The 17,379-nt window shown below is 44.1% G+C and overlaps 2 protein-coding genes across 4 annotated transcripts; both read left to right on the plus strand.

Annotated features, from left to right (window-relative positions):
• Positions 1-1,850: 1,850 nt before the first annotated feature.
• Positions 1,851-11,027, plus strand: LOC120808246 (NLR family CARD domain-containing protein 3). Its single transcript, XM_040160991.2, has 9 exons — positions 1,851-1,989; positions 5,027-5,107; positions 5,198-5,468; positions 5,872-5,907; positions 6,124-7,882; positions 7,976-8,149; positions 8,480-8,653; positions 9,560-9,606; positions 9,714-11,027. The coding sequence occupies exons 3-9, from the start codon at positions 5,198-5,200 to the stop codon at positions 10,313-10,315; spliced, it is 3,063 nt and encodes a 1,020-aa protein (XP_040016925.2). The 5' UTR covers positions 1,851-1,989; positions 5,027-5,107; the 3' UTR covers positions 10,316-11,027.
• Positions 11,028-14,967: 3,940 nt separating this feature from the next.
• On the plus strand, positions 14,968-17,254 carry nkx2.4b (NK2 homeobox 4b). Of its 3 annotated transcripts, none has more exons than XM_040161072.2 (3): positions 14,999-15,292; positions 15,386-15,589; positions 16,110-17,254. In XM_040161072.2, exons 1-3 carry the CDS (start codon positions 15,136-15,138, stop codon positions 16,730-16,732), a joined length of 984 nt encoding a protein of 327 aa, XP_040017006.2. In that variant the 5' UTR covers positions 14,999-15,135; the 3' UTR covers positions 16,733-17,254. The 3 variants fall into 3 exon arrangements, with proteins under 3 accessions (XP_040017005.2, XP_040017006.2, XP_040017007.2); XM_040161073.2 differs by having other exon boundaries at positions 15,011-15,292; positions 15,389-15,589; XM_040161071.2 differs by having other exon boundaries at positions 14,968-15,589.
• The last annotated feature ends 125 nt before the right edge of the window (positions 17,255-17,379 follow it).

Below are 17,379 nucleotides of genomic sequence, written 5' to 3' on the forward strand. Positions count from 1 at the left end.
TGTCGAGACATTTTTCTAGGCAAGCGACGCAAGCCTCCCGCAGCGCACCAGGCTGCGATTGGTCCGCTAACTACGTCCTTTACGGAGTCTCACATTTCCGCTTTCATAGCCCGATAGCACCATTATTAAAACGAAGAATGTTTATGAGAGAACGGAGCATATTTAAGAACTTTTGTCGGAGGAAATGCGTAAATATGACCGCGTATACAAAGCCGTCATTGGCGGGTTGTAGAAGCGGGTTGGATTCACGGAGGGAGATCGCCGCAAACGACGGTTTGCCGGTCGAGAAGTGCGCCAAGTTGTGGAGTAATATACGGGACAAATGTGTCCGCGATGAGAAGCAGCAGTGGCGATGCACGGGACAATAAAGTCTATGATAAATAAACAAACAAATAAATAAATAGACGTGACTCTCTAGGTCGTCTTCAACAAAACACGTTACTCCGCCTGTTCTGGAGGTGAATTGCTCTGCAACGCACGCAGAACCATGAATTGAAACGAGTGCGTCGACGCAGACGCAGAAGCAGAAACATGCGCCAGCCTTAAATCTCACTTTTTTAAATTGTCGCCTCAGCAAATCTGCCTATTAATTACGCTGCGTAGCGCCACCCACAGGCAGAGGGGAGTATTGAGCCTTCATACCACCAACAGCGCGACGACACACACAGAGAAGTGACAGTATGTAAAAAAACATTTTTTTTTTTACTGCTCTAAACTATTTGGTCTCGACTCTTTGCTGTCCTTGCTCCGAAATGGTGGAACGAGCTCTCTGAAGACACCAGGACCGCAGAGAGCCTTCACGTCTTCCGCCGAAAACTAAAGACACACCTCTTCAGACTCCACCTCCACTAAAAGACTAACAAATTGTAGCACTTACATTGTACTTACAACGTCACTCATCTATAGCAAATTGTAAATCATTTGAGGAAATTGCACTTTCTTGTTTCTTGTTCTTCTGAGTTTGTATATGGTTGAATGCACTTATTGTAAGTCGCTTTGGATAAAAGCGTCAGCTAAATGACATGTACCGGTAATGTAATGTAATTATCCAAACTACAGCATCCAGTCTGTTGTCATAGCAACTCTTTACAAGGTGAAAGGATTTTTCCACAGATGCTGGTTTTGATCCTGAAAGACTCTTGTTTGAGCAGTGAGGAGGATTCTGTTCATGAGGACCTTTGAACCTGTTAACACTGTGAACAGCTCTGACTGAAACTCAATCGACCAGTCAGACTACATACTTTAATGGTGACGTGAGGACACATCCTCTCTGATGAAGGACAACAAGCTGCGTCACTTCACTCCGTCTGAACAAAGCCTCACTTCCAACCAACAGTCACACACTCTGCCAAATTCACCTTTGTTAAAATGACCAACCTTCCTCTATTTCACTACGGTGATATAATTTATAAAATGGCATCAAAGTAAACTAAAAACTGAAATCTCAGAAAATTTCCACTGGGATCTTTACAGCTTGGTGGATTGGCCCTCCCTTCACACCAGGCAGCTACAACACTGGCTGCTTGTGATCTACAAATCCATTGTGGGAATGACCCCTTCGCTACCTCTCAAATCTTCTGCACATTTACGACAGCAATTGTCATTTAAGATCCAGTGACTTAAATCAGCGCATCATTCCAAAAGTCCGTACTGTGTTTGGTCATAACTCCTAATAAATTTACTTCCAGTAATCTGCCTTTTTTTGTACATAGTGTTTTTTAATTGAACTAACACGTTGCATGCAATTATCCGGTCTTTTCCAAATAACTTAGTCAACCAGTCAGACTGCATACTGTGATGCTTTGTTGGATGAGGACACACCCACTCTGTTAAAAGAGAGTGTAAAAAAAATAGGATAAAAGAAGCTCTAACAAGCTGCAACACTTCACTCCGTCTGATGGAAAGTGAAGCACGGAGCTCCTTTTCTACACGGACCTGCTGAGGACAGAAGAGAGCTGCACACTGAGGAAGTTCATGTCTACAAGCTTAGTAAGTGGAGCTGTGATTGGTTGAATGACATCATTGACGGTTGTGAACGTGTGATTGTTTAAAGCTGGGAAACAAGATGGCGCCTGTTTGAGCAGGCAGAGAGAAGCTTTTATATTTGAGGTCTTATATTTTTCGGTTGTACATTTGATATTTTTAGATTCAAATCTTGTTTTTTCACTTTTGGCCCTGATATGGCTTGGGAGGCGTGGCATCAATGATGAGGGGGGCGTGTCATCATGAGTGACAGCTTAACAATGAAGGCTGAAAACCTTCCTCAACCAGAAATGTATCAACACTTTTAATACACAATATTCACTTTTTTTAGTTGTGTCGACCTCAAACTGCTTTCATATTTCTTGATGAAACACAATCTTTCAAACACAGACATTAACGCTCATACTTATATATACATATATATATATATCTCTTATAGGAGAAGAAGTAAAGCCCTTCATAGCCCTTCAGAGAGACGCAATGACACACAGACGCAAGAGTCCCCTGCGTGCCTTTTCACACCTCCTAGCGTGCTTCGACCCATTTTTCTAGACTAGCGTCAAAAGCTACACAATCCTCCTGCAGCTCGCAAGGCTGGTCCGGATTGGTCCACTAACTACATCCTTTGCGGAGTCTCACATTTCCGGTTTCATAGCACAATACCGCCATTATTAAATGTTTACGAGAGAATGAATCAGATTGAAGAGCTTTTGTCCGTAAATATGACCACTTCTACAACCCGTCATTGGCGGACTATAAGGACTCGCGGATGGCCTGATTCATGGAGGGAGATCTCTGCAAACGTCGGTTTGCCGGTCGAGGGGAACAAAGTTGTGGAGGAAAATACGGGACAAATATGTTGAAAAAAAGGCGATGAAAAGCAGCAGTGACGATGCACGGGGAAATTAAATCTATGTTAAATAAATAAACAAACCTTCCACACACAAAGATGTCACTCTCTAGGTCGTCTTCGTCAAAAAACGTTACTTCACCTAGTGTCCTGGCGGTGAAATGCTGTTCAACAAGCGCAAGCCTTTTTCAGGAGTCAGGAAATAGTTATTGCCCTAATAAGTCAGACATAAGGAATTTTAACCATGAATTGAAACAAGTGCGTCAACACAACCGGTAATATCCTGCAAACCCCAGGACCGGACACGGTAGTGCCAGTGGGCACTGGGAGTGCTGAAGGCCATTTTTTCACGAGACACGAGAGGGGGACCTGCCAGTACCCCTTGGTGAAGTCCAGAGTTGAGATGAAGCGGATCCTCCCCAACCGGTCAAGGAGTTCATCCACTCGCGGCATGGGGTAGCTGTCGAACGCGGCGACTTCGTTCAGGCGTCGGAAGTCGTTACAAAACTGGAGGGTGTCGTCCGGTTTTGGTACCATCACCAACGGGCTGGACCAGGGGCTTCGGGAGGGCTCGATGACTCTGAGCTCCTTCATACATCACACTTTCTCCTCTATGGCCGTCCGGAGAGCCTCTGGCACCCGGTAAGGCCGCTGTCGCACGACAACTCCGGGTGGGGTGGGGATTTCATGTTGAATGGTGGTGGTCTGCCCGGGCTGTGTACAGAACACATCTCTGAACTGACTCACCAGGGCTTCGAGCTCCGTCTTCTGTACGGGGGACAGCTGCTCTCCCATGTCGACCACAGGGGGTTCTTTATCGGCCCAGGCGGCGAGCTGGTCTTGAGGTCCCGGCATCCACCTCTTCAGCAGGTTCACGTGGTAGAGTTGGTGGTCCTTTCGGCATCCCGGCTGCCGAAGCTGGTAATTGACTGGCCCGACTTGTTCCACCACGTTGTAGGGGCCCTGCCAGGAGGCGAGGAACTTGTAGGCCGACGAGGGCGCCAAGACGAGCACTCTATCCCCCGGGATGAAAGTCCGAGGCTGAGCGGGCCAGGCGGCGTTGAGCCTCTTCCAGATGACGTGAGCAGGGGCATTACCCGATCTATCCCGGCGTGAATCTCCTGGACATGCTCGATCACCGTGCGTTGCGGGCTTGGGGTCTGCCATTCCCAGGTGTCCCTGGCGACGTCCGGGGAGCGGTACGTTGGTTTGCCGGTCGAGAGGCCTTATTAAGCCTGCCGCTTAAATGGGGTTGGGTTAGTGGCATCAGCTGCCGGCGCTCAACCCGTGATTGTGTTGCGGCCGGTTTCCATGGCGCCTGATTGCAGGCCTTAGGTGACTCACCACAAGATGCAGACGCAGAAGCATGTGCCAGCCTTTAAAGTTAACATCGCTTCGCAGCTGCGACGCACACACGACTGCAGTGAGGACACACAACCAGGACGTGGATGAAAACAGGCATATTTCATCCAAAATAATTCATTGTGTGAAGTTTTGTGTGGCTTTTGAGTCTCTTTCTCTCTTTTGGTCTCTGATCGGGTGTTTCCCCAACAAACTAACGTTAGGTTCAATGGTGCATCTCAATATATATACATACATGTTCTAATAGATTTTATATAAATATATTTATATTGTAATATATTTATCTTTTAATACATAATATATGTATTATATTATATTTATATTGGATATTTATAATAGTTACTATATGGTAGGTATCATATTCTGAATATTGTTGCGGTTGAAGGTTTTCAGCCTTCATAGTTAAGCTGCCACTCATGATGCCACGCCCCTCAGTTGATGCCACGCCCCCTATGGCATATCAGGGCTAAAAGTCAGACAGTGAAAGAGTTTAAACTTGAAAAAATAAGATTTGAATCTGAAAATATTTTTTTTAAATATAAGAACCCAAATAACAAAAAGTAAGTGAAGAATGATAATAAATATTTTATTCAAAAGCGTTGAACTGAATCAAAAATGTATATTCAACACCAAAACTATTTTCATTCACTTATTTTCATTGTTGTATTTTTTATGTTCAAGACCAAAACGCAAACTTTCAGGTTCAATTTTCTTTTTCAGAAGACCAACACTTTTGGATTTGGCTCCATATACTTCCTGCTTCACGATGATTTGATTATGAATTGATTTTGTCTGATAAATGCAAATGACACGGCATTACTGTTGTTGCAGGTGAAGCTGTGAACCGCCTTCAAACTTCAAACCAGACTCATCCAACTTGTGTCCACAAAGAGGACGCTGACCTCATCAGAGGTGCTTAGAAAAAGAGAGAAGAATTCTATTTAATTGTGTATCAAAACCAATAAACTGATAAAACTTTTAAACTGCCGTTTGTTTTTTAAGATGGTCAAGAAGGACATCCTCAACATTTTAGATGACCTCATGAAGGAGGAGTTTGAAAGGTTCAAGTGGCACCTGCGGGACTATTCAAGCCTGGGACACCCACGAGCAATCCCACCCTGTGACCTGGAAACAGCAAACAGGATGAACACGGTGGACCTGATGGTTCGGTGCTACGACAGAGATTCAGTTCAGGTGGCCATGAAAGTTTTGAAAATGATGGAAATGAACGATCTGGCTGACAAGTTATCAAAAATGAACTCTGACTCTACGGGTAAGTTGTTAAAAAGAGGAACAAAGGCATCAGATGCGAATAATAAAGATACGACATAAGTAAAGATGAGGAATGTGCTTCATAAATCCTCCTCATCCCAGGAGGGTGGAGCTCTTCTGAAGCTCCTCTCCTTCTGATGGAAGTATGAACACTAAATAACTGACATTAATGCAATTATTAACGTCAATATCATTCTTAATAAATGTTCTTAATAACGCGGCACCACCCTGGGAGGAGAAATTAAAAACCAATCTATAAATTCTGTCTCATAACTGGTGTTCACTCCATAAGAGGAACTACTCCACATTAAGAGCTTAAATTTTAATTTGAGCACAGACCGTATATACCAGCTATTATCACTCTACAAATGTACAAAGTAATCACAGAAAACATCTTGTTTCAGGCGAACCGAATCCTGTGGGAGGAGATAGAGGTCAAGGTGAAGAGCCATTTTGTATCACCGTCTAATTATTGCACACTTCAATTATTTCCATGTTCTAAGTTCTCATAGTCAGTCTTCTGGTAGCTTCAGGTAGACATGCAGCAAAATACAACCAATAACTTAACCCAGGGGAAATATTAGACCATTAAAGATATTACACCATTAAAGTAAAGTACTATCTGGTTGCTTTTTTTTTTTTTTTTGTTCATTCAGAGATCGTCAACGGTCAACGTGAACTCAAATCCAACCTGAAGGAGAAGTTCCAGTGTGTGTTTGAGGGGATCGCTGAAGCAGGAAACACAACCCTTCTGAATGAGATCTACACAGAGCTCTACATCACAGAGGGAGGGACTGCAGAGGTCAATCAAGAACATGAGGTCAGACAGATTGAAACAGCATCCTGTAAATCAGACAGACCAGAAACAACCATCAGACTAGAAGACCTCTTCAAAGCCTCAGCTGGAAGCAAGAAACCAATCAGAACAGTGATGACTATGGGAGCGGCTGGCATTGGGAAAACATTCTTAACACAGAAGTTCACTCTGGACTGGGCTGAAAACAAAGACCACCAGGACATACAGTTCACATTTCCATTCACCTTCAAAGAGCTGAATGTGCTGAGAGAGAAGAAGTTCAGCTTGGTGGGACTTGTTCATCACTTCTTCAATGAAACCAAAGCAGCAGAAATCTGCCGGTTTGAGAAGTTCCAGGTTGTGTTCATCTTTGACGGTCTGGATGAGTGTCGACTTCCTCTGGACTTCCACAACAATGAGATCCTGACTGATGTCACAGAGTCGGCCTCACTGGATGTGCTCCTCACAAACCTCATCAGGGGGAATCTGCTTCCCTCTGCTCGCCTCTGGATAACCACCCAACCTGCAGCAGCCAATCAGATCCCTCCTGAGTGCGTTGGCATGGTGACAGAGGTCAGAGGGTTCACTGACCTCCAGAAAGAGAAGTACTTCAGGAAGAGGTTCAGAGATGAGGAGCAGGCCAGCAGGATAATCTCTCACATCAAGACCTCACGAAGCCTCCACATCATGTGCCACATCCCAGTCTTCTGCTGGATCACTGCTGGAGTTCTGAAGGAGGTGTTGATGACCAGAAAGAGAGGAAAGCTGCCCATGACCCTGACTGAGATGTACATCCACTTCCTGGTGGTTCAGTCCAAAGTGAAGATGGTCAAGTACGATGGAGGAGCTGAGACGGATCCACACTGGAGTCCAGAGAGCAGGAAGATGATTGAGTCTCTGGGAAAACTGGCCTTTGATCAGCTGCAGAAAGGCGACCCGATCTTCTATGAATCAGACCTGACTGAATGTGGCATCGATATCACAGCAGCCTCAGTGTACTCAGGAGTGATCACTCAGATCTTTAAAAAGAAGAAAGGACTGTACCAGGACAAGGTGTTCTGCTTCGTACATCTAAGTGTTCAGGAGTTTTTGGCTGCTCTTCATGTCCATCTGAACGTCATAAGCTCTGGGGTCAATCTGCAGTCATCAGAACCTGAAACAATGTCTCTCTACCAGAGTGCTGTGGACGAGGCCTTACAGAGTCCTAACAGACACCTGGACTTGTTTCTCCGCTTCCTTCTGGGTCTTTCACTGGAGACCAATCAGGCTCTTCTACGAGGTCTGCTGACACAGACAGGAAGTCGCTCACAGACCAATACGGAGACAGTTCAGTACATTGAGGAGAAGATAAATGAAAATGTTTATCCAGAGAAAAGCATCAATCTTTTCCACTGTCTGAATGAACTGAAAGATGTCTCTCTAGTGGAGAAGATCCAACAGTCCTTTAGATCGGGATGTTTCTCCACAGATAAACTGTCTCCTGCTCAGTGGTCAGCTCTGGTCTTCATCTTACTGTCATCAGAAGAAGATCTAGAGGTGTTTGACCTGAAGAAATACTCTGCTTCAGAGGAGGCTCTTCTGGGGCTGCTGCCAGTGGTCAAAGCCTCCAACAAAGCTCTGTAAGTACAGAAAGAGTCTGATTCATCCATCATGACTCAAAACATGCTGCCATCTTTTCTACTTAGATTTTTTCTTCGTTGTTGTCTCTTCAGACTGAGTGGCTGTAAACTCTCAAAGAGAAGCTGTGAATCTCTTTCCTCAGTTCTCCGCTCCCAATCCTCTAGTCTGAGAGAGCTGGATCTCAGTAACAACAACCTGCAGGATTCAGGAGTAAAGCTTCTGTCTAGTGGACTGGAGAGTCCACACTGTCACCTAGAGACACTCAGGTCAGGATTTAATGAATGTCCACTTGGTGTCTTTATTTACATCAATGGTACATTCTGACATTCATAAGATTCTTCCCGCTTGCATGATTTAAACAGAATATGTATTTTTCCAAATATTTCCATTAACATTTTGTATAGTTTATTTTCTATATGTTACAAATAGAAATATTGGAGATCAATCATAGTTATCAGTAATGTTATCAGATTGTTGATGGACATTAGTGGGTGTTTCGTTGTGACTGGAAACCCGTCAGTGACCATGTTAATGTGACCCCATAGTACTCAACATTATCTCAGTCCTGCAGTGACCTTCCCTTTGTGTGTTTGCAGGCTGACAGGCTGTCTGATCACAGAGGAAGGCTGTGCTTCTCTGGCCTCGGCTCTGAGCTCCAACCCCTCCCATCTGAGAGAGCTGGATTTGAGCTACAATCATCCAGGATACTCAGGGGTGAAGCTGCTGTCTGCTGGACTGGAGGATCAACACTGGAGACTGGAGACTCTTAGGTATGAAGAGGCTGTAGCCACAGACCATCAGTCTGGTAGAGGAGGTCGAGCTGGAAACCTTTTCTCTGTCCCACTGTCAGCCTGGTTAATATGACCCGGACACACCAAGTTGACCTTAAACTACCAGAGACTCATCAAACTGTTTGAGTCCCACATGAGACCATCAATGCAGACTGAAGTAGTGAGGGACAGTAGCCAGGATGAGCCTAAACAGACATGAAGGTGATGAAGGCTTGTTTCTCTGGAGCCTTCTCTTGTTTCCACGTTATGAGAGAGGACAGTGGTGTATCCTAACACGTTGACGGCATCATGGTGGGTTGATATGAGTCAACGTTGTCGCACCTGGATGTTTAGATGCTGGTCATCTGCCTCCAGTGTGTGTTGTCCTTAAGTCCAGACATTCTTATTAAAAGGCAAACAGTCAGAAACAATCTGTTCAAACCGTCTTGATGGATCATCACAGCAGGAATGTTTGGTGTTTTAAATGAGTTCAGCTCTACCCGGTTTTGGTGCTTTGCACTGAGAGCCAGTTCCCTGGATGATAAGATTGGACTCACTACAGGTGACAGTCGGCCACAGACGCTCAGTGAAGAACCAACAGCTGATGGTGGACCTGGTGTGTCAGAGCTTGTTGTCACTGAACCACAAGTGGACAAAGAAACCACTTGATGAGGTTTAAACATTTGATTCACTGACTGCTGAAGGAAACTGAGTGAAATGGAAGATGATGGTCAGTATGATACTGATAATAATAGATGATGAATAAGTGAACATGATGAGCTGTGGTCATCAGCCAATCAGAAGAAGAAGAGGTGGTCCATGTGGACATGAAGGACAAAGCTGTGTGTGAGAGTGATGTAATGTCCATGTCTCCATGCTGCTCTGACCCCCCCCTCCTCCTTTCAGGGTGGAGCCTGCTGGAGTCCGATGGTTGAGACCAGGTCTGAGGAAGTGTAAGTGTGACATCACTCATTCATCTCTGTGATGTCATCATCAAAGTGTCAGTAGATGAACACATGATTAATAATTGCAGCTGTATTGTGTTTTGTTCTCTCATCAGATTCCTGTGAACTCACAATCGACACAAACACAGTAAACAGAAAACTCAAACTGTCTGACAACAACAGAAAGGTGACACGTGTGGAGGACGATCAGTCATATCCTGATCATCCAGACAGATTTGACCACAGGCCTCAGCTGCTGTGTAGAACTGGTCTGACTGGTCGCTGTTACTGGGAGGTTGAGTGGAGCGAATACGTTGATGTATCAGTGAGTTACAAAGGAATCACGAGGAAAGGAGACAGTGACGAGTTTTGGTTTGGATGCAATGATCATTCCTGGAGTCTGATGGGCTCTGATAAAGGTTACTCTGTCCGTCACAATAAGACAGAAACACTCATCACCTCCTCCTCCTCCTCCTCCTCCTCCTCCTCCTCTGGTAGAGTAGCAGTGTATGTGGACTGTCCTGCTGGCTCTCTGTCCTTCTACAGAGTCTCCTCCGACACACTGATCCACCTCCACACCTTCAACACCACATTCACTGAACCTCTTTATCCTGGGTTCTTGTTCTGGTCCGGTTCGGTTTCCTTAGTGTCTCTGTGTTCTCTGCAGGAAGGAGAGTCTCCTCCTGATGGAGAACCTTCCTCTCTGCTCACCACATAGTTCAGTCTGTGCAGCTGATGGTGGTTCATGTGGGTGGAGATGCAGGTGGTGCAAGTGAGGGGTACCTGAGCTGGTCTGGACTCTGGGGGGTCCACAGCTCTCTGGGACTTGTGGTGTTGCAGATGAAGTGTGAAGGAGCTCAGCAAGGTGTGTTTTAATGTTGCTGTGCTCGTTGCCTCTGTGGATGAATCAATCAATCAGCTTTTAGATGTTGGGTCCTAATTAGGGTTTAATATTAATCTTTATGTGTCACAGTGTTCAAGAAGACATTTTATAAAAAGGTCTCTTGTCTGCCCCCCCACCCCTCAATATGAGATACATGGAGATATGTGCGTGTTCTTCATTAGCAGGTTTTTTAAGGATTGTTTGTAATGTTAAAAATAAGTAAAATATGAACATGTGATTCTTTTTGAGCTGATTTTTTTTACTTCAAATCTTTCTGAATATGTTCAGTTAAATCAAATATAATTTCACATAATCAGGTTTGTTCTGAACAAGAACCGTTTGAAAGCTTCAGCTGTTACTTTGGGTTAACAGGAATATAATTGTATGTTTCTAATGTTAATAAATGACTTTCATTGGAAACAGCATGTGGTGCAGTGACTGATCCTGGCCAGCAGAGGGACGTCACCGATGTGATTAAACCAGTAAACACCACTCATATTCCCAACATGTATCACAGTGTGAATATAATAAAGACACAATAACACCAGTGCAGTGTGGTATGAATGTAAGTACTAGAATCCACTTGAATATCTACGGTAGAAATGTCACATGACCTTGTGTGTTATGCTGAAGGTCACCAGGCTGCTGACCATCAGTGATGTCCTCAGCCTCTAAGGGACATTAGACATTTATCTGTTGGGGACAGAACATTGACTGAATGTTTCTGTTTTTCTTTTTGAAACATCTGAAGGAATTAAAACATCTTTACTGCAGCAGACGACTTCATTCACAGAGAAAAGCAGCTATTGACAAAGGAAAGAAAGACGTGTGTGTGCGCGTGTGTGTGCGCGCGTTGGGGAGGTCAAAGGTCGGCACATTTCAGAGGTATGATGTCACAAGAGGGATGGGGGGTCACAGCTTTGAGATGGTTATAATGTGTCACCTGCTGTTATAAAGGAGGAGAAGAGCAGCAGGGAGAAAAAGGATCAAGTTATTTCTATTTTTTTAAAGATTCATGTTTTCAAAAACAACGTCAGGTTCATATTATAATAAATAACATTGGTATGGTCCATTAATATATTTTTCTTCGCAATTTTCTCATTATTTTTACACATTTGTCCCTCTATGAATCATTTGACAAGTAGTTTTTATTGGTGTGTGTGTGTGTGTGTGTGTGTGTGTGTGTGTGTTGAACACATGGCCAGCAGGTGGCAGCAAAAGCTTGATCATAACTCACACACGCGCGGACTTTCATCATTATATCATCTTAACCAGGGGTCTTCAACTAAAATGTGAAGAGGTCCAGTTAAAAAAAACATTCTAGAAGCAAAGGTCCGGAAGTTCATAATGTTCCTACTTAGTTTGATTAAATAGAGGAATCAGCTGTTTCATGTTGATATCTATTGGTCAAATATTCACAAATCACCTGCAGCGATCAGCTCACACAGCAAAATTGAAAAAAATGATCCAGATCGGCCTCACAATAGTTCAGACACACGTCCTGACACGTGGTGCCGGGACGTCACTCTGCCCTCCGTTGACCTTCAGAGCGACTCGCTGGACAATTTGAGAGGAACCACGTGATAAATGAGCTTCAATAAATGTCACGTATCTAAGATCACTTAATAAAAATGTTTTATTTCTTGAAAATGTGGAGAGTATAATGTTTCCTGTATAAATAGAAAAACAAACACTGAAGAAGCCCCCCCACGGGGAGAAAGCTGTGTTCTGGAGAGGCGTTCAGGGACCCAGCTGCTTGGCCTGATGCTCCTCGAGTCGAGGATTAAACAGAATCACAAGGGGAGTGGAAAGAGGGAGGGAATACGAAACACACACACACACACACACACACACACACACACACACACACACACACTCCTCGTCAGGAGGTGGACGTCGAAAGTTAAACAAAAGTTTTAGTTTCCATTTAAATAATGTCTCACACATAATATATTTACCTGGAGTTGAGAGCAGGGAAACATTCGTTTTCAGGTGAAAAAAAATACTGGCAATTTTGTCACGTTTCAAATGTGACTTTTTTTAAACACAGGGGAGAAGAATATTTAGCCGTAACCAGGCCACCTCAAAACTTGGTAATCACTTAAGATTAAATAAAATGTGGGGGGAAAAAACCCTTTCAAACATAATTCTCGATTAAGAGGAAGACTTAAGAGACCGAAAAGTTTGTAGAAATAGTAAGAAAGTTAGCCACTAAAAGTTCCTTTTTAATACTAACCCACTTATTTAACTTATTCACTGATTTATTAAAGTGTTTTAAAGGCTTTTTAAAAATAGAGTGTGTTGAAATATTTCAACAAAATCGTAAAAGAAATGCGGCTCCCAGCTGCTTTTAAAGCGTTTCTCTTTTTGCTGCAAATATATGAAAAGACGCAAACACAGCCGAAGTCTCTTTATTATTACGGAAGCTTCGTCTTCAGCTTCTCAGACAGATTTCACTCAGAGGCCTCAGAGGAGGCAGAACGACGCCACTGCTTCTTATTTACACACATTTCCTCTCAAATACTTTGAATGTTGCATACGATCCTTTAAACAGGTGAACACGACCTCGGAGGAACACCTGGAACACCTGGAGCCTCCTGCTGTTTTGGGAGAAAGTTTTTCATGTTTGGTGAGAGTGGGAAGAGATCAGTGAGGAGTTTAAATTAAATGTAGACCGTAAAAGTCTGAAACCGGCCTATCAAGCCAACAACTCTGTAAATAAAGACAGACACGGGTAGTCAAATATATTTTGTCTCACAAAATCAGTTATCTTCAAAGAATTCAATGAAAATCAATCCCTCCGTCAACACAAAGCTGGCCAATAGCTCAACCTGAGTGTTATTATAATACATCGTCCTGGTGATAATATTTAAGAGTTCAACATCCATACAATCTAATAAGAATAAATAACTGATGGAGATTCAATGGCTTTCAGTATTTAAAAGTCAATTATTCTTAATGTATCTGAAATAGAATTGTTGCACGGTTGCTATGATAGATATGTGTATATGTACACAATGAATTCATTACACACCTCAGTGAATGGAGGGTTTGTTTTCGCTTTGAAATGTTTCTATAAAAGGTCAATAAACAGAAATAAAAATGCTAATGAGTCTGTATAATTAAAGACGTTTAAGTCCCTTTAGGAATAATTCAGTAACATAAAACGTGTTATTGTTTTGGGAGATATTTTAGATGGAATAGTTCAGAGGCAACATGACGCAATTCTATCCAATAAAGAGGTTATTCGAGTTAGAAAGGTTTATTATTTATTCACAGTTGAACTTATATTATTTTTCTGTATAATAAGAGGCTCTAAGTAAATACAGTAACTCAAAGGCCTTTGGGCCGTTATTAACTTGCCGTTAACATTCTTTCAGCTGGACCCTGAACATCTGCCGTCGGCTCCGCATTCAATCCGTTAAACGGAGTTCACTTCCCGGTAAGATTCCGGTTCGTCCCGCCGGGGTTCCTCCCTCTCAAAGCCCGCGGCAGCCGCTCTGTGGACCGGGGTGAAGCTCCGCGGAGGTCCCGGTCCCTCCCGACGCCGGACGGTCACCGGAGAGACGAAACGAGAAGAAAAAAAATGCTACCCTGCGCAGAGTACGTGAGGTGACGTCACCAGCAGGTCAGCAGGTGATTGGCTGTTGGACTGTTTACGCTTAACCGAAGAAGGTGCATTATGACTATTTAAATTAAAGTAATTAAATGAAGTCAAAACCATGAAGAAAATTTGGGAAATCAAGTTTCCTAAAGTTGTTTGGATAAACTTACGTTAATTAAACGAGTTTTAAAATATAAAAAACATTGAAACTGTGATTCAATTAATTGTTGTGACTGAACTAAAAGTTATGTTAATACATTAAAAAGAAAATTAAATGTGTTTAAATTGTGTTTTAGAACTAGTACAAGATATAAACGATCCAATTAAAGATTGACGTTGAAGTGAAGAAATATCTTACTTTAAAAAAAAAGTATTCTATTTCAGCGTAATTGATTCTCCTAAATGTGGTAAGGTATAAATGTCCGGATTATGAATATATTTCTTTAATTACAAAAACAAATTGGAAAAAAATGGATATAAAAACTATAGTTTTTATTAAGTTGAACTATTTTAGAACCGTTAACTTCGCAATAAGAACATTTGTTTAGGAGTTGATTTTCAGAAAAGACATCTTCAGGGTATTAAAACTGAAAAACCGACTTGACATAAAGGTTTCCAACATGCAAATAAAGTAAAGTTTTAATTTTTTACTGCTGCCAACATTATAATAATAAAGTGATTACTGTAAAAACCAGCTCACCGTTAATCATGTTTTTCTGTGCTTTAAAGAAGTAAATTCAGCAGAAAGTGAAGCTCAGAGAATTTAAACCAGCGTGTGCCTCCGCGGGTCAAAACCTCCACAGGAAAGTAGTTTGATTTCTCTCACCTCCGTGATGTCAGCCTCCTCTTGTCGGTGTCGCTCCGCCCCCCCTCCCCTCCTCCCATCCTCCCCCCACGCCCAGAGGGAGTCTCCAGTCCGGCGGGACAAGAGCAACTCGTCTCCTCCTCGCAGCTGATCAGGCGGACGTCTTTCAGGGAGGGGGACGCAGGCACAGAGCCGCCGGACAGACCCGGACCACAGCCAGCCGGACGCACGGGGGGGGTCCGCACCATGTCCTTCAGCCCGAAGCACTCCACCCCCTTCTCAGTCATCGACATCCTGAGCCCGATGGAGGACAGCTACCGCAGGTTCGGAGGCATGGATCCCGCCGCGGGGGGCATCGGGTCCCACATGGGCGCCTACCGGCAGCCGCAGGTCTCCCAGCCCGGTACGCAGCAGCACCACCCGGCGCAGCAGCAGCTTCATCTCCATCACCACCACCTGTCCTCCGCCTCTTCATCCCCATCCTCCTCTTCCTCAGCAGCAGCAGCCGCCCTGGGACCCGGAGGGCCCTACCAGCACCACCACGGGCCCCACGGGGTGCCGCAGTTCTCCGGGGCCGTCGGAGGTTTCTGCAACAGCGGGCTCGGGAACGTCGGAGAGCTGCCGTCCTACCAGGAGACGGTGAGGGGCGGAGGGGCCCCAGCGGCGTGGTACAGAGACCCGGAGCCCAGATACCCGACATGTAAGAGGCTTCAATTAAAAGTTTGGGTTTTAATGTGTGAGAAGTTTAAAATGAATTACTTTTTGAAGCCCTTAAATTTCTAAATGTATCTGCCTCTATCAAGACTTCAAACGGTCGTTTTCAGAAACCAGTTTAGGCTCTAAAACACTTTAATATTAAAGTCTAAATGAATAAACGGCTAAATGAATAATCTGTGGATTCAATAAGATCATTTTTAATCATCAAAGTAACTACAATCCATATTCATGTAAATAGTTTAACTCTTAAAGATTTATACAACAGTTAATAGCTCATATTTTCGCTTGGATAACCGATTTAAAATCAAGTATTGGTATATTTATAGAATTAAAACGTTTAATCGTTTCAGCAAATTATTTTGGGTATATTTAATATTGGTGTATTTCTAAGGATTCATCAAGTATGTAATGTTTGCTGAATTTAATACATAATTATGTTAAATGAATAATATATTATAAATTACTGAGTTTTGCCTCTTTGTTTTATCCAAACGTCTGTTAAGTTTCCAGATTCATGGGCCCCTCCTCCGGGATGAACATGACCGGGATGGACTCCACCGTCAAGTCCATGGTGACGCTGCACGCGGCCCCGCGGAGGAAGCGGCGCGTGCTCTTCTCGCAGGCGCAGGTGTACGAGCTCGAGCGGCGCTTCAAGCAGCAGAAGTACCTGTCCGCCCCGGAGCGGGAGCACCTGGCCGGGATGATCCACCTCAGCCCGAACCAGGTCAAGATCTGGTTCCAGAACCACCGCTACAAGCTGAAGCGGCAGGCCAAGGACAAGCAGCCGCTGCAGCAGGACGCAGGTGGAGGCTTGTGCGCCACGACCCGCCGCTGCGCCTCCGTGTCCCCGGTCCTCCCCAAGAACGCCAAGGCCTGCCGGATTGACTCCGGCGGCGGCTCCGACCTGACGGGAAACCGTCAGAGCGGCTCGGGGGAGGTCATGGCGGTGACCCCCGCTCAGCAGCAGGTGAACCAGCTGTCCTCCACCGAGGACCTGGACGACTTGTCCCCGAGTCCCCCGCTGGGACTACACGGTCACATCAACATGACGCAGACGGACGCGGCGCTAATAGAGTACACGAACAGCGTGATCGGCTCCAATCTGCTGTACGGGAGGACTTGGTAGGAAGTGGGGAGGGTGGAGGGGGGGGGACTCATTACAGGTTGGATTTTGTATTTTTAGAAGAACCGGCTGGAGGACAAAACCAAGCACCAACTTTTTATTCCTTCCCGTGCGTAAAGTTCTGGTTCCTTTACGCACGCAGGACTCAAAAGGACACTGCGGGATTTTGAGCAACACGGTGCGGACATGAAACTCCACATTAAATCCTGCTCGAAATGTATTCTCTTCTAAACGAAACACTGGTCTTTTTTTATACAGATGTGACTGCTGGTGCGTTCGAAACCGTGAAATCTCACGCGAGGTATATTAAGGATGAGGCACGCGCACCGTGCTTCCAGTCATGCGCACCGCTAATTAAATAAATCCAGGTTTCATAAATGAAGTCAACAGAACGTGAAGCAATAGTGTGCAGCAGTTTCTCCGTTTGGATTTAAACGAATTGAGAATTTTTTTCATTGGAAGTAAATCAGTGAAAATTCTTCACAACGTCTTTCCAGAATTAAATATTTTCATTTTGCACTTAAATGCTTTTTGTTTTTTTGTTGAGTCTGAAGCATTTATACAGTCGCTTTTAAATGAACAATTATGGGACGATTATTTACAGACTGAATATAAACTAAAAATACCGCAGAACAATATAATTTCCGAAA

This window comes from Gasterosteus aculeatus, chromosome 18 (genome assembly GCF_964276395.1).
Source record: "Gasterosteus aculeatus chromosome 18, fGasAcu3.hap1.1, whole genome shotgun sequence".
NCBI lineage: Eukaryota > Metazoa > Chordata > Actinopteri > Perciformes > Gasterosteidae > Gasterosteus > Gasterosteus aculeatus.